The 25,465-nt window shown below is 41.2% G+C and overlaps 1 protein-coding gene across 5 annotated transcripts in view; it reads left to right on the top strand.

The window, feature by feature from the left end:
- The window catches only part of plekhm3 (pleckstrin homology domain containing, family M, member 3), a 157,327-nt gene extending 140,619 nt beyond the window's left edge, over positions 1-16,708 (top strand). For all 5 annotated transcript variants that reach the window (XM_063051633.1, XM_063051630.1, XM_063051631.1 and 2 more), the window contains one exon: positions 7,792-16,708. In XM_063051633.1, coding sequence (XP_062907703.1) covers positions 7,792-7,966 — 175 coding nt within the window. In that variant the 3' untranslated portion in view covers positions 7,967-16,708. The remainder of the gene's footprint in view (positions 1-7,791) is intronic.
- The last annotated feature ends 8,757 nt before the right edge of the window (positions 16,709-25,465 follow it).

Here is a 25,465-nt window from a genome sequence, read left to right as displayed (position 1 = left end):
CGTAGAATATCCAACATAACTGGTATTTGGCATCTCAACTAAAAAAGAACCAGGACTGACTTGATGAGAATGTGATACGAATACATCAATCCATGTCCATTGCCTCCCTTCTTTAAAAAAAAATTTTAGTTGACCTCTGTCAAGTTCATCTGTGCCACTACAAAGCAAAGCTTGTTTTTAAATTTGAACCCCTTTTGAGCCCAAGTAAACCCTAGCCCTGCTTCGAGGAGCGTCATCCTGTCATGGTGCTTATGAAATTCCGAGAGCTATGCTATCTGATAGGATCACCCTTGGCAATAAAGTCAAGGGAGAGGTTCCAGACAATGAGCAAGCCAACCAAGACTCAGTGGAGAAGCTGGTGGAACCTGATGACATATTACAATGGCAGTGAAGGTGGTAAAAGGCTGCAGCAGTCACGGGTCCCCACGGGTCCATGCCACGGGATCCTGATCCCACTCTGTCAAGGATGGTGTGGTGGCTGCCTGTACATCAGCATCCCTACGTTAAACAAAGTCATGCACAGGCACTCTCCATTAAGGGAATCTATCCTAACATCCCGGATTAAGTCCAGAATATGTGGATCCCAGATCGGCATCTACAGCCACCTGAGGACCCACCAATAGACAACACCTTTGCCAAAACAGATCTGCTGTCTTGTGGATCAACAGCCTCAGAGCTAGTTAATAGTAAATAAAGAAGCAAAAATGTGAGGAATGTTATGAAAAGAATTGACTTCACAGCTTGGCCTTATTTCCCATTAAAACTGTAAGCTTGGCATCATGAGGAAATTGTGACATAGATGGTTTATGAAGCTTAATAAGAAGTCCATGTGATGACATCGAGACTTTAGGAATTGATCTAATTATAAATCAATGCAGATTTGCTTTCTAATATGTAATTCATTTTTCTCTAATTCTCTGCATTCAAATCCTCTCCCTCATAGAAAGTGATATAACTCAATATTAAAATGTTATAATTATGTAATCTAGTGGTCAGGCTAATGTCCATTTACATACACCCACACACATAAAAGAAAAGTATGCTTGCTGACTCCTTTTTCTGTTGAAATGTATAAGTATTATACTTAAAAATGGTCTCAAACTATTGTGAAATTCATCAGCGTCTCACTTATTTAATATAGGTTTGTCATTAGACAACTAGTTTTGAAGCCTTTTTTACTGATCTTTATGTGGTTAAATTTATAAGCATGCTGTTCTTTATTTAAAACTGTTATAGCTGTAAAGGATTAAGGCTGCATGAAACAAGAAATTCTTCTCAGTATAGAAACATTTCAAAATGCTTATCATCATTTCCCTAATATGTCCAGATGATTTCACTGGATAGTGTTCTGCATATATTTATGGTCTCAGAAGATTGCATCCTTTTATCATTAGCCACTTTGTGTCTTTGCAAAAGCAAACAACTCCTATTGATAATGCATCTTTAATGTAGTAAAATATGAAAATAATAGAGAAGAAAGTAAACACTAATAATCTTGAATGCAGATCATCCTTCGCATCTAAATACAGCTGTTCCCAGTTTAGGTGACCAGATATTTCTAGTTGTTCATCCATAACTGAGGGTCTATTCACATTTATTCGGGAAGCAAGAATGTGAGAAGCTGCTTTCTGCTGCATTTTGGAAAATGCTGTCTTACTGATGGAATGTCGTCCTTGTCAGGTGGACATAAGGAATTTCACATCCCTATTTCAAGCAAGAAGTCTTATCCACCTATCAGACCAAATACTTGTCTTATGATCACTAACCCTCACCCAACCTCTCATCTCATTAACTACACTAATCATTATTTCACCAAGTTGATTGATTAGCTGCCATAGTACCTCGTACAAAACCTGGCTGTTGCATTTGATTAGTGATGACAGTTCTATTGTCCACAGTAGCGCAGTGGACAATGTCCACAATGCTTAACAGTGCCAGCGTCCTGGGTTCAATTCCTGCCACTGCCTATGAGGAGTTTGTATGTTCTCCCTGTGACTATATGGTTTCCTCCAGGTGCTCTCCACAGTCCAAAGATGTACCAGTTGGTAGGTTAATTGGTCATTGTAAATTGTATTATGATTAGGCTTGGGGGAAATTGCTGGGCACATGGCTCAAAAGGCCAGAAGGGCCTATTCCACACTGTATCTCAATGAATGAATGAAACACTTGGGAGCTGTTGCAGTGGCATCAACAAACATTACGTGTTTATGCTTTACGTACCCTATCATCATGCTCTGTGTGTCCACTGCACAACAATGAGATGAGACACCTCAGGAACAAATGGATTTTAAGAATTATTTTGTAGAAAAGCTAAACAAAGGACCACTCAGTCTCTGGATCCTGTGTCAGTTCTTTGAGGGAGCTCTACAGTTCAGAATCAAAATCAGGCTTGTTATCACCAATATACTGTATATTGTAAAATTTGTTGCTTTGTGGCAGCAGTACAGTAGAAAAATATAAAAGTTACTGTAAATTACAATAAAATTACATAAAACAGAGATAATGCAAAAAGAGAGCAAAATGGCCAGTTAGTGTTAATGTTCCATTCAGAAATCTGATGTGGACAGGAAGAGTGTGTGTCTTCAAGCTCCTGTACCTCGTCAGTGATGGTAGTAATGAGAAGAGGACATGTCCTGATTCTGATGAATGCTACCTTCTTTAGAACCAAAACCATTGTTAATTACAGAACTCTTTAGATTCCATAAGCATAATCAAAAGGAAGGGGAGTCTATTTCAGCTTACGTGGCTGAATTGAAAAAATAGTTTGAGCTTTGTCAGTTCAGTGATGGGCTTAAGGATGCACTGAGCGATCATTTAGTTTGTAGGATCATACAAGAAAGCATTCAAAAACGGCCACTAACTGAACACAACTCACATTTAAAAGAGCAGTTGAAAATCACTGTATCAATGGAAACATCAGACAGAGACACAATTGAGTTGTAGTCAGGAATGAAAGTAAGCATGAACAAAATTGCAATATCAAAACAAAAATCTGGCTGGCCGAACAAATTGTGTTACCATTGTGGGAGGGGCCCACACACACTGGACCAATGCTAGCTTAAAGGTTTAAAGGTGAAACTTGTAGAAAATGAAACAAAGTAAGACACATACAAAGAACATTTCGAAAGACAAAAATAAATGATCTGCACAGAATAAAGGCTAAAAAGTCAAGTTGCAGTTTCAAAAAGAGTACTAATCTACATTGTGTTAATGAAAAATCTGATACTGATAAGAATGACACAGAACTGAGTAGCCTTGAGATTTAATGTGAAAACTAACAATAGGCAAGCCTATGGCTTACACCAGAAGTGAATGATAAATTAATTAAAATGGATTTGGACACTGGCTCGGCTGTTTCAGTCATTCCACAGAATGAGTTTGAATGGCATTTCAAAGGTACTGAATTGAAGCCTGCAGATATCCAACTAAGAACTTATACCAGAGAAAAGATAACTGCTGTGGGTATAACATTCATAACAGTGAAATACAACAACGAACAAGCCACATTGGACTTGTGTGTGGTAAAAATGGGAGGGCCAGCATTGCGGACCTGTGATTGACTGAGATAACTACTATTTGATTGGAAGTCCATCCACCATTTGCTTGCCACATCCCCTGCAATAGAGTCAGCTGAAAACAGTACTGCAGGGTACTGGATGATGTCAGAGCAGTGTTCAGGGATAGCATTAGAAAACTCAAACATATCAAGGGTAAAATAGTGTTAAATGAAAATACCACACCCAGATTTTACTATGCCCATCTGGTTCCTCATACCATCCATGATAAAGTAGCCGGTAAGCTGGATCGCATGGAGGCTGAGGAACTCTTTCCAAGGTTGAGTGGAGTGCATGGGCAACACCAGTAGTCCCAGTAGCCAGGAACTGTGGTGATCTTAAGGTCACCATCAACCCAGTACTGAAAGTAGATCAATACCCTCTACGAGAATAGAGGATATCTTTGCAAACCTTTCCGGAGGGAAACACTTCAGCAAAGTGGACTTAGCTGAGGCTTGCCTACAGACGGAGATGAATGAAAAGTCAGAAGTGTTCCTCACCGTAAGCACTCACAAAAGAGCTTTAACACTATAATAGGCTTATTTTCAGAGTAACATCTGCACCTGTAATCTTAACAGAAAGCTATGGACCAGGTGCTGCAAGGCTTCCCAGGATGATATCATTGTTACCAGTGAGAATGACAAGGAACATCTCCAAAATCTCAAGACATTATTAAAATTATTAGAAGATTATGGGCTCAGAACACAACGTGGCAAGTGTGAATTCTTTAAACCAAGTATCACTTACTGTGGCCACACCATTGACGCACAAGGGGAGTTGGGCCTCGGGACTCTTACTACATGATTGTGATCTCGTGCATGCTTACTGTGTGTGACTGTCGATAATGTGTCTTTGCACCTTGACCCTGTAGTAACGCTGTCTCGTTAGGTTGTATTCATAAGGTTAAATGAGAATTAAACTTGAATTGAATGTTAGGAGTGATGGAAGTGAATGCTTCATAGCCTTTGCATCTCATTCCCCTACAGCACAGATTGACAGAGAGGTCTTGAACCTGGTTTTGGATGTGAAATGTTTCAACCAGTTCTTGTATGGGAGAGAGTTTACCCTTGTTACTGATCAACCACTGGTGTCCGTTTTCAATCCACTGAAGGGTGTTGTGCTAACAGCAGCGGCACAATGTAGAGGTGGGCTCTGTTTCTTGGAGGACACAATTACGAGATTGAATTCAAGAGGACACCTAATCAGGGAAATGCTGATGGATTGTCCCGTTTATCCTTGGGAAAGGAAATACCGGAAAAATTTACAAAAGAAGACCCTCTTCTTGACATATTCTCTTGAATGCAAATTGAAAGTCTCCCTATTACAGCAGAGGTGATCCAAGGGAAAACCGGAAAAGACCTCACACTGCCTCAGGTCTACATGTCAAGCCAAAATGGCTGGAATGTACAGCAGAACGTCCAGTTCTCCTATTTTTACCAAGACCAGGATGAACTCGTTTAGGGTCGACCATGGATTGTTGCATCCTAACTATCTAGATATGCAAGCTTGGTCAGTACAACATGGAGAGCTGTTGCCCATGTAGCAAGCTCGCCCTCTCCACACATCTGATGAACCTTAACGAACAGCAGAGAATGATACATTTTGGTACCAGCGGTGTCGCAGGAGTTGCTAGTCACCATTGAGCTCAACGTAGAACTGCCTTAGGGATTCCAGCTCCAGATTTTTCCATCAGGGTTTACTATTAAAGCATTCTCATCATAGCCACAAGGCAGCAGAGGATTGAGATCAGAGTTTTCCCTCTCCTAGATGAGCCGCCAACCACGACTGATGAGCCCCATCTGCCCAAAGAGATGGCATTTTAAGGTGCCAGTAACCTGCCTTTGCCCCTTCTGTCAGTAGAAACAGTTCTGCCAGGCTTAGTAGTAAGCCACATGTGAAAGCCAGGAGCTGGACTTGGTTGTCAGAGGCTATTGAGGCACACGCCGTTGGGAGCGTTTAATAGGTAGTGGGAGCTTGCCTTCATTACCACCCTCGCTATAACAACCATAAGGAATCAAACTGAGAGCTAAAGTGTTGGAGGAGCTACATGCCAGTCATCTAGGCATGGTCAAAATGAAAGCATTGGCTCGAAGCTTTGTCTGGTGATCTGGAACAAGTCAGCAGATCAAACAGCTTCCCATGCATTGTTTGGATTGCAAACACATCCAGAAGATGCCAAGAGCAGCACCTCTTTATCCCTGGGAATTGCCTGCATTGCCCTGGCAGATGATTCATGTGGATTTTGCCGGACCATTCATGGGCACAATTTCTTGGTAATAGTGCATGCAGCTACAAAGTGGCCAGTAGTGTTCCAAATAGCCTCCACTACGGCCTCGCACACTGTTGATGTGTTGAGAAGCCTCTTCTCATGGGCTAGGTGTTGTTAAGTAGGTGTCAGAAAGATAACAAGTACAAGCAGGTCCAACAATCCTGAGAGACCTCAAAAAATATAGAAAAGTAGCTTTGAATGGAGCAACATAAAGAAAAATATCAACTTGAATTTAGAAATCAATGATTGCATTTTTGTTTTCTCCAAAGCATCTTCAAGCACTTTATGAAAAAAAATTGCAGATAGTCATTTTTGTAACGTAGCAAACATGGTAGTCAGTTTTGATGCAAGTCCCAGTGTGTGATAATAGTCCAAAGTGAACTACTTAAGCTGGTCTACTTGGCCTTAATAAATATTAGTCCAGTGGAACTCCTCTGTGTTATAGAACATTTAATATCAAGCTGAAAGGTAATAAAGCTGCTTAATTTAATATTTCCTCTAAAAGGCAGTATCTTAAAATGCAGTCTCCTTTGTTACTGCAATTAACTGTCAGCCTGGATTTAGTGTTCTGCAGCGGGGCTCAAGCATGTCACCTTCTGATATAGATGTGAGCTAAACCGAGTCACACCCAACACATCCCAGCTGTTTATGCAAGACAACATTCAAGAGCGATTCACAGATGAAGAATTTGTCTAAAAGCAAAATACAGTGAACACTAGAAACCAGAAGTCTGCTCCAAATACTAATGAAAGATCAGTGGCAGAAATTTGTTAATTGTTCTTGGTATAAACATGGTGGAAGAGCCAGAGAACAGTAGGAACCACAGATGGAGAGCAGTGAGAGATGAAAAATTAACTCCCTCTTCTTTACCCTTTCCCCCTCACTCACCACCCCTTCCCCCCCCACACGCTATTTGAGCTGCTAAGTATTTGCAACATTCTTATTTCAAAACCTCCAGTATTTTTCTTTTGCAAATTCTACTTTTACTTTGTCCATGCACCCATTTTCAACTGTTACTTCTATGTACAGGTCACCCCCAGGGTATGTCAGGGCTCTGTCCCTATGAACTGTTCATAACACCAGTAGGTTTGCATCACAAATGCAACCACGAACCAGCTTGCACACAGTAGAAGATTCCCACAGCGCCATTGCAGCTAGCAAATTTATCCTTCTGGTCTCCCAACCACTTGCAGGTGTATATATGCTGGGTGCTTGTAGGCTGCAGAGGGCCTGTAATCGGTTATATTGTGGAATCAGTGATAACTCAACATCTTAAGGTTCTGGCAGCACACTACGGTAGGAGAACTGTATCACTAAATTAGCTAATACTATTAAATAAATATTTTTATAATCAGAAATATGCTGCTTAAATAGCATTTGGAAGTTAATTTAACAGAAATTTTCCAAACTGATCTGCTGATATACTTGTAATGGTAGATTCACATGGGCCTTAGGAAAGAGAACAGCCAAACTGGTAAAGTGGTGAAATGCAATGTAACTCTATTGGGTTAAATCTTAGTTCATATCTGATAATTATTAAAATCTTTGGGGAATGTGGATTACTGAGTGCAGAGTTGAGGAACAACTATTCTGTTGGAGATCCTGTCTTTCACGCGAGATTTTGAACCAAGGTCAAGTAACCTCTGAAGTTAAAAAGCAGGTGCTAGAAATCTGAGGAAAAAGAAACTAGAAAATGATAGAAGCACAGCAGATCAAAGAAAGTGGAGTTTACACCACAGGTCAACAGCCTCTCATTAGAGATGGGAAAAGTTAGAAAGTAAGCATGCTTTAAGTTGTAAAGATACAAAAGGTCTTTATGTAAATATAAAGCATTTCAAATCTGCTTATCCTTTTGGTGTGGAACATCTTAAAATCATACAAGACACTAAATGATCTTTATACTTTGTAAAGTATGTATAAGGAATCAATGTTCTTTAACATGTAACAGCTTTTATTCTTTATCCATAGGTGTGAGATCTGTGGAGCAGTTTTCCACATTGAATGCAAGTCGAGGAATGTTCCTTGTCCCCGCTGTGTGCACAGGGAGCTGAAGAAGAAGCCACAATCTTTCTGGAGCAAACTAGACTTTGATGACAACTTTGAGCTTTGCAATGCATTTGAATTTTCTTATCCAACCACTTGATGTGCAGGGCAGATTTAAGTCGGTGTGGTATTCTTTCATCACTTAAGAAATAGAACAGGCTGCATTTTGATCCCCACATACGTACAGTAACAGAATAAACTGAGAGAGGATATTAACACAAGGTGTAGGAGTTTAAAAAAAGAGTAGCATAGAGTGCACTCAGTCTTCATATTTAAGCACACGCTATAGATTGTAATTTTAGACATACACTTTGAGAGTTTGTTGCTTTGTCTATTTGTGCAATTCAAAAACCATCTCCTTTGTAAAGACAAGTGAAAACATGAGCAAAATAACTGGACTTGTTTCCAGTGAATGTACAGAAATCCTTTGAGGACAAGTTAGCATTCTTATTCTGAGTCGGTGTACTGAGGTCACTTTGCTGTGGTCGGTTTCTTGGGTTTGGATAGGGTGCATTCCTAAACTGCAGTGGACACTGCATTGCATCACACTTTGTAACCCTGCCTAACTCTGTAAACATTTGCTACAAACATTGATTGGCAAAAGTGGACAACATGTTCATTCCCCAGTGCCATTACTCTTCACCTCTGCACGTCTGTCCTCACCGCAGAACAACAGGTATTTAGTATGTAGACAAACCACCAATGTTATAGTTTGTCTTTCTGTTTTAACAGTGGCCATCAAAAATTTATTCCTTATTGCCTGCTGGCTGCGTATTACTGGAGGGAAGGTATTTAAATAAGAACGTTAGTTTTCCGTTGTGCTTTTAAAACGAATCTGTTGCTCCATTGGTTCAACAATTGCTACATTTTTTGTTTAAGTTGTTTTCATCCAAGGAGTATATTTTTATGGACATTCCCACCTTTGGATATGAAGGCTGTAGATATTCTGGGACAGCATTCATTTCGGTCAACTGGTGGAGGAGCAACACGCTGAGCTTAGGTTCTGACTAGGCCAACTCCAGCATGTCACAAGTATTCATAAGCAGACATAAGTGCCACTGGAGACCCTAACAATCATGTGATTGTAACACAAGTTTAAGAGGAGAATTCCTGGCTCCTTGTAGGGATCATTGGGATTTCTTTCAACTAGTGCTTACCAGCTTCATAGCATTTTGGGGGGTTTTGTTTTCTGGGACGTGAAAAGAAATGAGCTGCAGTGTTTCCATTTTGTTCTGTTGCATATTAAAAAGGTTGTGCACGTCAGTCAAGCCCCTAAGTTCTCCCAGGCTCTGATCCCCTCGGCATCCTGAGGAAAGCTGGTTAAATAACATCAAACATCACAAACTAGAAGGCGAAGTTTGGTTCAGTGAGCAATGGGAAAGAATTAAGCTCTTCACGACCAAAAGCACGAGCAGGAAAAGGGAAGACCTTGAAATAAAAACACACAAAAATGTGAGAAATACTCCATGTCGTATGTGGAGGAGCTATTAATGAAGGGTCCTCTGCCTGGAATGGAAACTCTGTTTCTATCTCCACCAACGTTGCCTGATTTTCTGACTACTTGCATCATTTTGGATTTCCAAACACCATGATGTTTTGCTTTTGTATAAAGGCGAGATCTTAATAAAAGATCTTAATATAAGGTTAGAGCAAAATGTTAATATAGTTAACTTGAGCATATTTACACATACTGCCAGTTATTGACATACATGGAGCTCATGGATAGTGTTTAGAGCTGCACAATAACTAGGCAAAGTAAGTTGCAGCCAGTGCACCATGAGTAGAAAACACTGTGACTGGGGGTTATGTCTTTTGAGGAGGAAAATTAACATTATATTGGAGTAGACCTCTTGGGGAGCAGTACTATTTCAGGCATACTAAGGGAGCGAATGGATACCTTTTTCTCGGCTGTTCTCTAGAATTGAGTGTTTTGGACAAAGTTGTGGACCACTGACGAGGTCCTTCTGCGCCTAATACAAAGTGTTTCAGATTTTCCTCTACCCTCACCACCCACATGAGTCTGTTGCCACATAAGGCGCATTTGTCTCTGTCAGTGTCACTTAAGGTTTGTGTGGAAGGAAAGTTTTTTTAGAAGAAACTAACAATTTATAAAGAGAATTTTAGTTGTATTTTGGCATACAGTGAGCAAAGGGTTGTTTTAAGCATGCTTGGAGAAAACAATTACTTCTGACCTGACAGCTTGTGCCACAGTCATGCTGTGTGTGAGTATGAGATGTGATCTTGTGTATATGATTTAGATCTAGTTTTCCCTTGAGGAAGGTTTCCAGTTCTGAGACAGGCCACCATTTTTTCCCCTTGCAACTGTGCTCAGCTGCATGTGTGTTTGCGTACAATTGCGGTGTGGTGTATTGGGGGTTAATGTGTCTCCAAAAGTGAGAAACAGAAGTGATTGTACATTAAAGTTTGGTGGGGAGGAAACAAAAGCAGGTTTTTGAGACAGTTTCTGTACATCATGTTGCAAAGTTACTTCTAAAGCCCTGAGGGGTGATTGCACCTCATTGGCATGTATGCTGTTATCTGCCTCAGAACCTGGACAACTGTCTCACTGCCTATTTCAGTCTGATAACATTACTTCTAATCTCTCCTCTCCGACTGTGTCACAAGACTTAACTTCTAATCAATATTTCTGCATTTTCTGTTGATGAATGGGAGCTGCATCAGGCACACATAAGCTGTTATCATTCTTCAGATACCTACTGCAATTGTAGAACATTCTACTTGAATCCTGTTGCTTTTTATAATATTATATATTTATGTATATAAATCGTGCAAAATTATCCTGAGATTGATTTTTGTATAGCTGAAGCCTATAAAGTCATCTAGAAAATAATAAAGGTATGAAATTCCACTGCAGTTTAACTGTGCTTTTAAGACAAGTGAACCAAAGGAATCTGGTTTTAGTCACAATGAGGTTAAGAGTATGATGATTGGACTTAGTTTCCCATAAGAGAAAAGTCCTTACTAACATGCAATCTGATGGCATGAAAGGTTGTAATCAGAGCGCATGGTTTTAAGATGGTTATTAAAAGATCTGGGATGAAACTCCTTTTTTAAAAAAATGCTTTCTTCTATTCTGGAAGTCACTACCTTTCCCAATGAGCCACAGCACTTTTCTGCCAGTCAATTCTCTTTGAAGTGTGGTTGCTGTTGTAATTTAGGAAACACCAGTTAATTTGGCCATAACAAGTTCTCCCAATCAGCAAAATGTTAAAGATCAGCATTGTTTGACATTTTGATGCCCTATTCAGAGCACTGTCATGAAAAGAGATCACTAGCTAGACAAAGAAAAAGATTTAAAGGTGTGCCCAAAGCTTCCTTGAAAATATCCGGTCTTCCCACTTGCTCCTGGGAACTCCTGGCTTTTGACCACTGAAAGTGGATGAGGGGTACTGAGGATAGCATCAAGAATCTCGAGACATTGATTTGGGAGCATATGAAAGCTCAGCGTATATTGTAGAATGCATGCACTACTCTGTAAACTAACCACCTACTTCTGACAAGGAATCTGTAGTTCCTACATTGGTCTTGTCAGATATTTAAGGAAGTCATCCTCGGTTGCAAGGTCCTGCTTAAGAAGATTTAGTGGGAGAACAAGAACTGACACAATTGCACTTCAATTTGTTATCGCAGGATCTGTATTCACCTGTGCGAGTAATCTCAACTTCATTAATTTCCAAATGACACCATCCACACAGTATATTTGTTCATCCACGGGAGATGAGTTTCACTGCCAATTATTGTCCATTCCTTGCTCCTGAACTGAGAAGGCAGTTTCAGAATCAATCACATTGGTGTCTGGAGTTGAAAATAGGCCAGGTGGGATAAGAATTGGATTTGGTTTATTATTGTCTCACATACTGAGATTCAGTGAAAACTTTGCTGTTCATATAGATCAAATTGCACAGTGCATTGATGTAGCACAAGCTAAGTGAAAACAACAATACAGAATAAAGTGCAACAGCCACAGATAAAGAGCAGTGCAGGTAGACAATAAGGTTCAAGAATTGATTGTGAGATCCTCAGATTGTTGTATTGTACTAGGGAACCATTCAATAGTCTTATAACAATGGAGTCAGAATGATTGTTGTGATGCATTTAGTGTGGTAGTGTAGTGGCTAGTGCTTGTCGCTCTCACTTTCTGCTTTCACCACTGGCTAGCAGTCTTGGGAAAAGGTGAGCTGAATGTGTAAGTCTCTCCCTGCCAGTACATAGCCTCTCCAACAGCAAGCCTCATGTAGTGCCACCTTGCTGGCGACACACGGAAACTGAATTCCTTTTGGACTCAGGCTGAACTACAGAAGACGGGGAGCAGGTCTGGCCTCTGAACACGTAGCACGCAGGCCCACGGGTGTGTGGACATACTCTAGTGCTCGTGAATCAGATCCCCAGCTACAGGTAAATAGCCTTGTGGGCAGCCTTGGGAGAGACAAAGGCTGTGAGAGTAAACCCCAACAGCAAATCTGGAGTGGAGTCCCTAGGGCGGCTGGACATTACTGAACTCCTTCATTAGCTTTACTTTGGATTACAGGCTGAGAGGGGGATCTTGACGACTAGGCATCTCAGCCTCTCCATACCTTCCGGCCAGACTTGTGATGATAATCATCATCACCCATTGTCCTTCAAGACAAACGGATGCCAACCAAAAGCTGTCCTTGAGCCTGGTGTTTTCAGGCTTTTGTACTTTCTGCCCAATTGGAGAAAAGAGAATGTGGGTGGGGTCTTTTATTATGCTGACTGTTTTACTGAAGCAGCAAGAAGAGTGGACTCTTAGAGCGGAGGCTGGTTTCCATGATGAGTTGTGTCCACAACACTATCATTTCTTGTGGTTACAGACAGAGCAGTAACCATATCAAGCCGTGATTCATCTGGATAGGGTGCTTCCTATAATGTGTTGATTAAGAGTTGGTGAGGATCAAAGGGGACATGTCAAACGTGTTTAGCCTCCTGAGGAAGGAGAGGCATCAGCGAGCTTTCTTAACTGTGGTGTCAACAAGACTGCAGAAGCTGGAAATCTAGAGTAACAAAAGAAAATGCTGGGAATAAAACTCAACAGATCAGACAGATTCTGTGGAAAGAGAAATAGGGTCAATGTTTCATGTCTGAGACCGTTTTGTCAAAACAAGTGGTTAAATACGTTGGACAATTCAGCCTGATGAATCCATACTGACACCATGCAAGATGAATCCAGCTAATTCCACTCCTCTACCTGCCTTGAAATTAAATTGAATTGACTTTATTTTTTACATCCTTCATATACATGAGGAGTAAAAATCTTTACATTACTTCTCTGTCTAAATGTGCAATGTGCAATTTATAGTAATTTATAATAAATAATATGTACAACTGGATAGTCAGTATAACATAGAAATACAATTGTAGCAACTTGGATTGATCAGTCTGATGGCCTGGTGGAAGAAGCTGTCCCGGAGCCTGTTGGTCCTGGCTTTTATGCTGCAGTACCGTTTCCCGGATGGTAGCAGCTGGAACAGTTTGTGGTTGGGGTGACTTGGGTCCGCAATAATCTTTCGGGCCCTTTTTACACACCTGTCTTTATAAATGTCCTGAATAGTGGAAAGTTCAGATCTCACTGTTACCATCAGGTAGGAGGTACAGAAGTCTGAAGGCACACACTCAGCGATTCAGGAACAGTTTCTTCCCCTCTGCCATCCGATTCCTAAATGGATATTGAAGCTTTGGACACTACCTCACTTTTTTTAATATACAGTATTTCTGTTTTTGCACATTTTAAAAAATCTATTCAATATATGTGATTGATTTATTTGTTTATTTATTATTATGTTTTATTTTACTTATTTTTTTTTCTCTCTCTCTGCTAGATTATGTATTGCATTGAACTGCTGCTGCTGCTAAGTTAAAAAATTTCACATCACGTGCCAGTGTTAATAAACCTGATTCTGACAGATGTGCCGGGCAGTCCTCTCCACTCTCTGCAGAGTCTTGCAATTGAGGGAATTAGTTCCCATACCAGGCAGTGATGCAGCCAGTCAGGGCGCTCTGTAGAAAGTTTTTAGGATTAAAATAGCCTTGAAATTAAAAGTTAGCCCATAGCCCTAGAATTTTCCTTCTCCAGCATCCTATCGGAATTTACCATTGAATCTCCCTCCACTACTCCCCCCAACAGATGCTATGCATGTGTTTTCAGAAAGAAGTTTTCTCACCAAATGAACACAGTGGCACCAGTGGTATAGCCATAACCTTATGGCTAAGATGATCTGGGTTCATCCCTATCCTCTGGTGCTACTTGTGTGCATGGGCAGCATAAAAAGCAATTTAATGAAGAGCAATAGTTTCCTGGTAGTCGGTATGAACTCACTATGCCAAAAGGCCTGATTGTACAGGTATATTCTCCATGTGTCCTTTGTTAATCTTCCCTCCCCATCATCTTCAGTTTAGATGCCCCTTCCCATTGCTGTACACTCTGCTCGCACACAATTGCATGGCCATATTGTCAAGTTCACCAACGACATGACAGTGGTGGGGCTTATCACCAATAATGATGAGATGGCCTACAGAGAGGAAGTGGAAGAGATCAAGGCCTTGTGCTGGGCAGATATCCTCTTCCTCAATGTCAACAAGACAAAGGAAATGGTTATGAACTTCAGGAGAACTCGCACTACTCACACCTCTCTTCACATCGGCGGCCCAGCAGTGGAAATTGCAAACTGTTTCAATCTCCTGGGAGTGCACATCTCAATCAACCTCTCATGGCCCCAGAACACATCCTACACAATCAAGAAAGCTCACCAATGCCCCTACCTTCGGAGGAGGCTGTAGAGAGCTGGACTCTGCACATAAATACTCATAACCTTCAACGGAGGCGCAATAGAGAGCATCCTAACATCCTGCATCACTGCATGGTATGAAAACTGCAATGCGGCAGATGGGAATCTAATTTAGTCATAGTAGTCATAGTCATTTGAGCTGGGGATTCCCTTCATGAAACACAATGGACATATTTTCCCTCCAAGCAAATAGGGAGAGCAACATTAACTATTAGACAAGGCTTTTTTTAGGTATTACAAACCCAACAGAGTACTACTATGCAGAATCCTCTGCAAATTGTGTAGTCAAAACTGCCCAACGCATCATCAGCACCAGCCTACCTACCATCACGGACATAAAAGGTGCTGGATAAAAGGCTAGCAATATCATGAAGGATCCCACCGACCCTGCTCATGGACTGTTTGTCCCATTCCCATCAAGGAGAAGGCAATGTAGCGTCCATGCCAGGACCACCAGTCTCAAAAACAGTTACTTTCCCCAAGCAGTAAGGCTGATCAACACCCCCACCCACTAACCCACCCCTCCCCACCCCCAACCACCACTGCTTTATCATTTCCTGTCAGTCACCTTGTGTACAGGTACTCCTGAACCTAGTGTCGCCTTATGGACAAACAATTGATCTATGCATATAAGCTATCTCATGAAATTATACTGTATTTATTGTGTTTTTATTACTGTTCTTTATCTTATTGTGGGTTTTTTGTGCTGCATCAGATTCAGAGTAATTCATCTGCACACTCATGTACTGGAAATGATATTAAACAATTTTGACCTTGATCTCATCCCTGGAATAATTTTGGTGGATCTGCACTGCATCGTCCCTGGAAGCCTTATAGCAAATTTCCTGAAGTGCAATGCGCAGAACTGGGGGCAAAAATTAAATTGCACCAAACCAGTGTTTCATCGCAACTTCCTTGCTCTTGTACTCCGTCTCCATTTTGCGGATGTGAGAAGTGAGGCCAGTTCCCTTGAATCATCAGTGAATGAATATATGATGACTTGGAGATCAGCTTCTGAATGTATGCACATGCAAGTCCTGTCCACATGCTGTAGCTGTACTGAATTTGAATGGCTCTGTTTGAGAGAGTGTTAACTTCAGTCGAATGTCTTCCCATTCACCCTGTAGAGCATCTCCACTCTGGCGAGAATCTACCTTGAGCTGCGGAGTCCCTTGAAGAAACACACTGGACATAATTTTCACTCCAAGCAAATAGGGAGAGCAACATTAACCATGAGACGAGGACTTCTTAGGTATTACAAACTCAACAGAGTGCAACAATGCAGAATAAAACTATGTTGCTATCAGAAAATTTGTCTCTCTTCAATGTCTGATTGGTTGGAAGCTGTATTTCAAGCCGCCAGGTCTATGAAGAACCAGGCGCTGATAAGTTGAGAACATCACTTCAAATCTGTTCTTAGCTGAAGTTTCCCTTAGTATTGGACTACTGTGCTGATCTGTACAGAGTTTGTTGCCAGTCCACAGTTGTGAATCCACAACTTACAAAATAAAAGGCAATAGTGCTACCGACTGAACCGTATCTGACAACTTAGAGCAAACTGCAGTGCCTCATTTCCATCAGAATGTTTTTTTTATTACATTAGGATTGATTGATTCATTATGAGCAGCATTTCTATCAGAGCTGCTTGCACTCTTCACTTATGGAAGCTAAGTGTTTTGGACATATTGTACTCATTCCCATAGCCTGACTTCAACCCCACCCCCAACCCACTGGCCTCCAATTCTTCTCTCACAAGTACCAGGGCATTAGAGCTCTCAACGTGCTGCCAACCTTCAAGTAGTCAGAGGGGGAAATGCCTCAATTCTCCCTGTTTAACTCGTAGGACTTCATGTAAACAGTAATCAGTTTGTTGTTGCCACGTCCAGCTTGTTTGCTGGAATGATTTTATGGAGGATCTCACAAATTAAACCTGAGCGGCCTTGGTGCCTCGTTGTCACTTCCAATTAGTGCATTGTCGAGCTGCACAATGACATCGCTATAGCAAACGCAGTGGGGGCTTTCTGTTCCTCCCTTGTAGACTGTGAGCAGTCAAGATTCATTTGGGTGGAGAGGAGGAGTGGGGGGGGGGGGAGGTTGGTTGCTGGAGGTTGTGTGAAGAAGGTCCTTTAACAGGGACCGAATATGCCATCAGGAAATAAAAGCATCTCTGATGCAGTGTAAGGCCTCAGCCCTGTGAAAGCTTGAAGTGGAAATATCCCATTCAAGCCCTTTCTCAGCACACAAAGAGACTTGAGCAGGGCTTGGATGTAATTAGTGGAATCAGCTGTGGAAAGAACACTGCCTGGCTCATTCTAGTGGAACTTTATTTTGAAAAGGCCAGTCTCTGCCATTATTTTAAAAGATTCTTAAAAATGACAAATTCCCTCGCACTTTTTTTTTCATATCTCTTTGTTTTGTTTTAGGAGGGGAGAAAATGATTTTATTTCAGCAGCTTGTTATCAGAAGAGATTTTCTCCTGTTTTACAAGTAAATTTGTCCAGCAATGGTATGCTTGGGAAACGAAAATTTTCAGAGGTGAGGAAAATGGGAACTGTTTGGGTAATTTTTTTTTTGAAAGTTGTCAGCACAAGTTAGCCAAATGGCCTCTGTCAGTGTTGTAAATGAGATAAAAGGGACAAAATGCAGCTAAAAACACCAGATCTTTCAATCAGCGGTAGTCATGTATCGCAATTAAGGTCACTAGATTTCCAGCATCTCATTAAGCATCAGTCTCCTTTATTGAACAGAATACCATGATTTATCAGGAATGATATTACACAATCCCTTATGCCCCTTCCTCATAAGGTGCCACATTACCAAGGATTTGCAAAAATAGAGAAATTCTCTGAAGTAAGTTCAAGATAGGTGGCGATCTACTTTTGAATATTGAGGTAAAGGATCAGCATCATCTATTGAGATGATGAAACTAGGATGAGGTCTGAATGGCTTGTTCCTGCTCCCTTCAAAGCCACAACACACCATTTCTAGAATCCCCATGTATTAAGAATTAAAATGTTATTGGTAAGTTTGGGCTTTCTGTTCCACCACATTGCCTATACCATCGACAGCTCCAAACCAGCAGACTTCCTTAGAAATGTCAAGTGATGAGTGCAGTTTTACAGCTCAGCTTCACATGACTTTGGTGCTTGTAAGGACTGATCCAGCAGATCAGTGGTTGTTAATGTGTCTCATTTCAAATTCTTTGCCCTTATATTCTGACCGTTCCATGACTGTGACACTGTGACAGCGATTATTAGTCTCCCTTTTCACTGTGAAATGGGTGACATCTCTCTGTCCCTTGTTAGTGAGTGAGAGCGAGAGAGAGATAGAGTACGAGCGTGCGCCTGCAGCATGTTGAACTGTTGGGTAAACCGTAGCGTTTGTTGACTGCAGATCATACTCTCTCTTTGGGTGCTTTGCTATTACTTGGTGGGTGGAGGACGCTGATGCATTTTTGCTGAAGTGGGCGAGGGAGATGGTTTGCTGCACGTGCACAGGGGAGGGGAGAGAGGGGGCTTTGGGGTCCTAGTGTTTTTCTGTCATTCATTCTTTTGGGGTTCTTCTATTTCTCATGTGTGTCTGCAAAGACATGTATTTCAGGTTGTACACTGTATACATTCTCTGGTAATAAACGGAACCATTTGAACTTCACCATACTCTGTTCTCACCCTCTAGACTCTTGCATTGCTTGATCTTATTTATTCCATCAGTAGCAGCTGTAACTTATATTTCCTTAAAACGCAGAAGGTTGTCATACAGCATGGAAAATGGGTCCTTCAGTCCAACTTATCCAAACCGTCCAAGGTGCATCCCTGAGCTAGTCCCATTTGCCTGCTTTTGGACTTACCAAGAGTCCCGCATCTGGATTTGGTCTCAGATATAGTTGACTTACAGGCAGTGCCGTCAAATGTCCCTATATTGATCCTGGGATCTGTTGTCTGCTTTATAGGAAAATAATGAAGAGATTGAGTGTCAGAATACAGACCAGGATGGCATTTTGAAGAAAGGGAGGTGACCAAATTGAAATAAGAGTCTGAGCAGGGTCAGAGGATGCTTTCTCTGGTGAAGAAATTTAGTCTAGGGTTGGTATATTGTCTTGAGAAAGAGGTAACTGAAGATTAACGTAAAGAATTTCTTCCCTCAGAAGCTGGTGAATTGTTGAACCTGACGATATCTGTTATAGGGATACTGGTTCAGGCTATATGTCAAGCCAGAAACTCTAACTCAATCCAAAGTTCAGAAAGAAAGTGGGAAAATATTGCTGGAAGGTAGGGGATGATATTTCTTCAACAATGCAAGTATTAAAGTGAAAGCATAGGTCTGATGTGGTCTTAAGGTGCCCATTGGACTGTGTGGGTGCACATCCAATGTTGAGTTTGACAGGTTTTTGGTCTAAAGAGGATTATGAACATTAGGCAGCAGAGTGGAGTCATCAGCCAAGAAAATCAAATTGAACTGCTACCCTGACATTCTCCTGTAAAATGTCTTCATACAATATTGAATTCATTGTTCCCTCAATGATTGCAAGCTGTCCAGGCTCTGAGGCAGCAAAGCAGCCCAAACCATGATGCTCCTTCCACCGTGCTTCACAGTTGGGGTGAGGTTTTAGTGTTGGTGTCAGTGCGCTTTTTCCTCCAAACATAGCAATGTACATTTCTGCCAAAAATTTCAACTTTTGACTCATCTGTCCACAGAATAATGTCCCAGAAGCATTGTAGAACATCTAGGTGATCTTTTGCAAACTTGAGATGTGCAGCAAATGTTTTATTTTGGAGAGCAGTGGTTTCCTCCGTAGTGTCCTTCCATAAACACCATTCATGTCCAGTGTTTTCCTTATATTGGATACATGAACAGAGACTTTGGCCAGGTCAAGAGATTTCTGCAGGTCTTTTGCTGTTACCCATGGGTTCTTTTTCACTTCGTTCAGCATTGCACATTGTGCTCTTGCTCTGAACCTTGCAGAATGCCCACTCCTAGGGACAGTAGCAACTGTACTGAGTTTTCTCCATTTGTAGACAGTTTCTCTTACTGTGGACTGATAAGCAAACAGGTATTCAGAAATGCTTTTGTAGCCTTTTCATGCATCTCTACAATTCTTCTAAGGTCCTCTGAAAGCTGTTTTGATTAAGGTATGGTGCACATAAACAATTCTTTCTTGAGAAGAGCAGGCTCTGTCAGTAACCTGACTGTGTGTCTTTTTTATAGGGCAGAGCACCTTTACAACCCACACCTGCAATCTTATCTCATTGATTGGATCACCTGACTCCAAATAGCTTTTGTGGAAGCCATTACCACAGATGTTCACATACTTTTTCCAACAAATACGTTTGTACATGTAATATAGGTTCGTTTTTCTCAATACATAAAATGAACAAGTATTATGTTTTGTGTTATTTATTTAATTGGGTTCCCTTTATCTTGTTTTAGGACTTATAGGAAGATCTGATCACATTTTACATCATGTTTATGCAGAAACAGAAAAAATTCTACAGGGTTCACAAACTTCCTAGCACCACTGTAGGCTCTCACATCATTAACTCTGTTTCTCTTTTCAATGTTTCTGTCTGACCTGCTGAATGTTCCCAGCATTTTCTGTCTTTAGATCAGGCATAGTCTTATTGATTGCAGAACTCGAGGGACCGGACAGCCTTCTCCTCTTATTTTTTGTAATGCTCCCTGTCAGTGGTTTGGGAAGTTATTAAGAGTTTAAAGACACTATATAAATCCGAGTTGCTGCTGTTGAAACTTGCTCATGATGTTTCACCTCTTTTATCAGCCAAGACGACACAGTGACAGCTGGCAGAGCTGCTGTCTCATCACCCAGAGACCCAGGTTGAATCCCGTCTTTGAGTGCTGTCCATGTTGAGTTTGTACGCTCTCCCTGTGACCGTGTGGATTTCCACCCCTATCCTAAAGACACAGGTTTGTAGACTAATTGGCTACTGTAAGTTACCCCTTGTATAGGAAGGTAGTAGATTTGATAGGCTACAAGGCCATAAGACACAGGAGAAGAATTAGGCCATTCAGCCCATCATGTCTGCTCCATCATTTCATTTTGACTGAACCATTTTCCTCTCAGTCCCATTCTACTGCCTTCTCCCCGTAACCTGTCGCACCTTGACTAATCAAGCAACTATTAACCTCTGCCTTAAATACATCTAATGACCTGACCTCCTCAGCAGCCTGTGGCAATGAATTCCACAGATTCACCACCCTCTGGCTAAAGAAATTCCTCATTTCATTTTCATTTTTAACATCTTTTTGTTGATTCATAATCTTCGACAGCTATAAAATGATACAAGACTTCAACAAATTGATATGTATACAGTTAATAAAGCTGAAAAAAAACTTACCAACAAAGAATAATATATGATAATGAAAAAAAATACTTTTATAAAGAAAAAAAGGTAAAAAGAGAACCCAACTAACTAAAAGAAAAAAACTCCACTAACTGCAAGAGAAAGAAAAAGATAAAAGAAAAAAAAGAAAAAAAAACATTAGGAACCAACTCCCAGAGCAATATGTCTTACAATCATCTATACTGTGTATATAAAGAAGAAAAATCAACAACCGCCAATTCACATTTATAAAAAATAAGATTGGAAGGAAACCATATAAATTAATTCAAATTAAATGATAGTATTTGGCAAAAGAGCCCCACCTTCTCTCAAAATCGAATCGAGGATCAAAAGTTCTACTAATTTTTTCCAAACTAAGATATGGCATTACTTGGGAAAACCATTGAATTAATGTAGGGACAGAGGTATCTTTCCATTTCAATAAAATAGTTCTTCTTGCCAACAATGTAACAAATGCAATTACATGTTGGTCTGAAAATGAAATACCCTGAAGAATTTTAATTGGGGAAGGACAAGTTATGAGGCTATAACGCTAGAACCTGTGGGTGTGAATTGGGATGATGTTTTTTCAGGGAATTGTACTATGGACATGTGGTCGATGTTGCGGGATGTTAGGGATAAATTTGTTCCAGTGAGGAAGATAAAGAATCGTAGGGTGAAGGAAGCATGGGTGACAAGTGAGGTGGAAAATCTAGTCAGGTGGAAGAAGGCAGCATATATGAGGATTAGGGAGCAAGGATCAGATGGGTCTATTGAGGAATATAGGGAAGCAAGAAAGGAGCTTAAGAAGGGGCTGAGAAGAGCAAGAAGGGGGCATGAGAAGGCCTTGGCAAGTAGGGTAAAGGAAAACCCCAAGGCATTCTTCAATTATGTGAAGAACAAAAGAATGACAGGAGTGAAGGTAGGACTGATTAGAGATAAAGGTGGAAAGATGTGCCTGGAGGCTGTGGAAGTGAGCAAGGTCCTCAATGAATACTTCTCTTTGGTATTCATCAATTAGAGGGAACTTGATGATGGTGAGGACAATATGAGTGAGGTTGATGTTCAGGAGCATGTTGATATTAAGGGAGAGGAGGTTTTGGAGTTGTTAAAATACATTAGGATGGATTAAGTCCCCAGGGCCTGACGGAATATTCCCCAGGCTGCTCCACGAGGCGAGGGAAGAGATTGTTGAGCCTCTGGCTAGGACCTTTATGTCCTCGTTGTCCACAGGAATGGTACTGGAGGATTGGAGGGAGGCGAATGTTGTCCCCTTGTTCAAAAAAGGTAGTAGGGATAGTCCGGGTAATTATAGACCAGTGAGCCTTACGTCTGTGGTGGGAAAGCTGTTGGAAAAGATTCTTAGAGATAGGATCTCTGGGCATCTAGAGAATCAGACTCTGATCAGGGACAGTCAGCATGGCTTTGTGAAGGGCAGATCGTGTCTAACAAGCCTGAGTTCTTTGAGGAGGTGACCAGGCATATAGATGAGGGTAGTGCAGTGGATGTGATCTACATGGACTTTAGTAAGGCATTTGACAAGATTCCACACGGTAGGCTTATTCAGAAAGCCAGAAGGCCAGGGATCCAAGGAAGTTTGGCCAGGTGGATTCAGAATTGGCTTGCCTGCAGAAGGCAGAGGGTCGTGGTGGAGGGAGTACATTCGGATTGGAGGGTTGTGACTAGTGGTGTCCCACAAGGATCAGTTCTGGGACCTCTACTTTTCATGATTTTTATTAACGATATGGATGTGAGGGTAGAAGGGTGGGTTGGCAAGTTTGCAGACAACACAAAGGTTGGTGGTGTTGTAGATAGTGTAGAAGATTGTCAAAGATTACAGAGAGACATTGATAGGATGCAAAAGTGGGCTGAGAAGTGGCAGATGGAGTTCAACCCGGAGAAGTGTGAGGTGGTACACTTTGGAAGGACAAACTCCAAGGCAGAGTACAAGATAAATGGCAGGATACTTTGTAGTGTGGAGGAGCAAAGGGATCTGGGGGTACATGTCCATAGATCCCTGAAAGTTGCCTCACAGGTAGATAGGGTAGTTAAGAAAGCTTATGCAGTGTTAGCGTTCATAAGTCGAGGGATAGAGTTTAAGAGTCGTGAGGTAATGATGCAGCTCTATAAAACTCTGGTTAGGCCACACTTGGCGTACTGTGTCCAGTTCTGGTCACCTCACTATAGGAAGGATGTGGAAGCATTGGAAAGGGTACAAAGGAGATTTACCAGGATGCTGCCTGATTTAGAGAGTATGCATTATGATCAGAGATTAAGGGAGCTAGGGCTTTACTCTTTGGAGAGAAGGAGGATGAGAGGAGACATGATAGAGGTACACAAGATATTAAGAGGAATAAGTAGAGTGGATAGCCAGCGCCTCTTCCCCAGGGCACCACTGCTCAATACAAGAGGACATGGCTTTAAGGTAAAGGGTAGGAAGTTCAAGGGGGATATTAGAGGAAGGTTTTTTACTCAGAGAGTGTTTGGTACGTGGAATGCACTGCCTGAGTCAGTGGTGGAGGCAGATACACTAGTGAAATTTAAGAGACTACTGGACAGGTATATGGAGGAATTTAAGGTGGGGGGTTATATGGGAGGCAGGGTTTGAGGGTCGGCACAACATTGTGGAGCGAAGGGCCTGTACTGTGCTGTACTATTCTATGTTCTATGTTCTATGATGCGGAACTATTCCAAATAGAACAGTCAATGTATTAGGTTGTAAATTAATTTTCAGAGCTTTAGAAATTGTAGAAAATAAAGATTTGCAAAAAGATTTTAATGAAGAACATGACCAGAACATATGTGACAAAGTGGCTATTTCAGTTTTACACCTATCACAACAGTTGACTATGTTAGGAAATATTTTGGATAGTCTCTCCTTTGTTAAATAATAACGGTGAACAATTTTAAATTGAATTAAACAGCGATTGGCACATATCGAAGAAGAATTGACCATTTTCAGAACTCGCAACCAATCTTCATTAACAAAGGTCATATTAAGTTCTCTCTCCCAATCTTGTTTAATCATTAGTGAGAGGTTATCTTTTTGTAGTAAAAATAAATTATAAATTCTACCAATGGAACCTCTCACTAAAGGATTCATATTCAAAACAGTATCCAACAAATCAGATTCTTGCATATATGGAAACTTAGATAAGTATTTCTGTGAAAAATGTCTAACCTGAAGATATTGCAGGAAGTGTGTATGAGAGAGAGAATATTTGCTAATTAACGCTTCAAAAGTCATCAATCAACCATCACAAAATAAATCTGCAAAAAAATGGATCCCCTTATTTCTCCATAGGCGAAAAATAGGATCAGTTATTGATGGTTTAAATAGAAAAATTTGATATAAAGAGCCAGACAATTTAGAAACATAGAAACATAGAAAATAGGTGCAGAAGTGGGCCATTTGGGCCTTCGAGCCTGCACCACCATTCAGTATGATCATGGCTGATCATCCAACTCAGAACCCTGTACCAGCCTTCCCTCCATACCCCCTGATCCCTTTAGCCACAAAGGCCATATCTAACTCCCTCTTAAATATAACCAATGAACTGGCCTCAGCTGTTTCCTGTGGCAGAGAATTCCACAGATTCACCACTCTCTGTGTGAAGAAGTTTTTCCTCATCTTGGTCCTAAAAGGCTTCCCCTTTATCCTTAAACTGTGACCCCTCGTTCTGGACTTCCCCAACATCGGGAACAATCTTCCTGCATCTAGCCTGTCCAATCCCTCTCGAATTTTATATATTTCAATAAGATCCCCCCTCAATCTTCTAAATTCCAGCGAGTATAAGCCTAGTCGATCCAGTCTTTCATCTTATGAAAGTCCTGCCATCCCAGGAATCAATCTAGTGAACATTCTTTGTACTCCCTCTATGGCAAGAATGTCTTTCTTCAGATTAGGGGACCAAAACTGCACACAATACTCCAGGTGTGGTCTCACCAAGGCCTTGTACAACTGCAGTAGTACCTCCCTGCTCCTGTACTCGAATCCTCTCGCTATAAATGCCAGCATACCATTCGCCTTTTTCACCGCCTGCTGTACCTGCATGCCCACTTTCAATGACTGGTGTATAATGACACCCAGGTCTCGTTGCACCTCCCCTTTTCCTAATTGGCCACCATTCAGATAATAATCTGTTTTCCTGTTTTTGCCACCAAAGTGGATAACCTCACATTTATCCACATTAAATTGCATCTGCCATGAATTTGCCCACTCACCTAACCTATCCAAGTCACCCTGCATCCTCTTAGCATCCTCTTCACAGCTAACACTGCCACCCAGCTTCGTGTCATCCGCAAACTTGGAGATGCTGCATTTAATTCCCTCATCCAAGTCATTAATATATATTGTAAACAACTGGAGTCCCAGCACTGAGCCTTGCGGTACCCCACTAGTCACTGCCTGCCATTCTGAAAAGGTCCTGTTTATTT

This window comes from Mobula hypostoma, chromosome 6 (genome assembly GCF_963921235.1).
Source record: "Mobula hypostoma chromosome 6, sMobHyp1.1, whole genome shotgun sequence".
In the NCBI taxonomy this organism is placed as follows: Eukaryota; Metazoa; Chordata; class Chondrichthyes; order Myliobatiformes; family Myliobatidae; genus Mobula; species Mobula hypostoma.
Note: the sequence above shows the minus strand (reverse complement) of the source record. Positions and strands in the feature narration are given on the sequence as shown.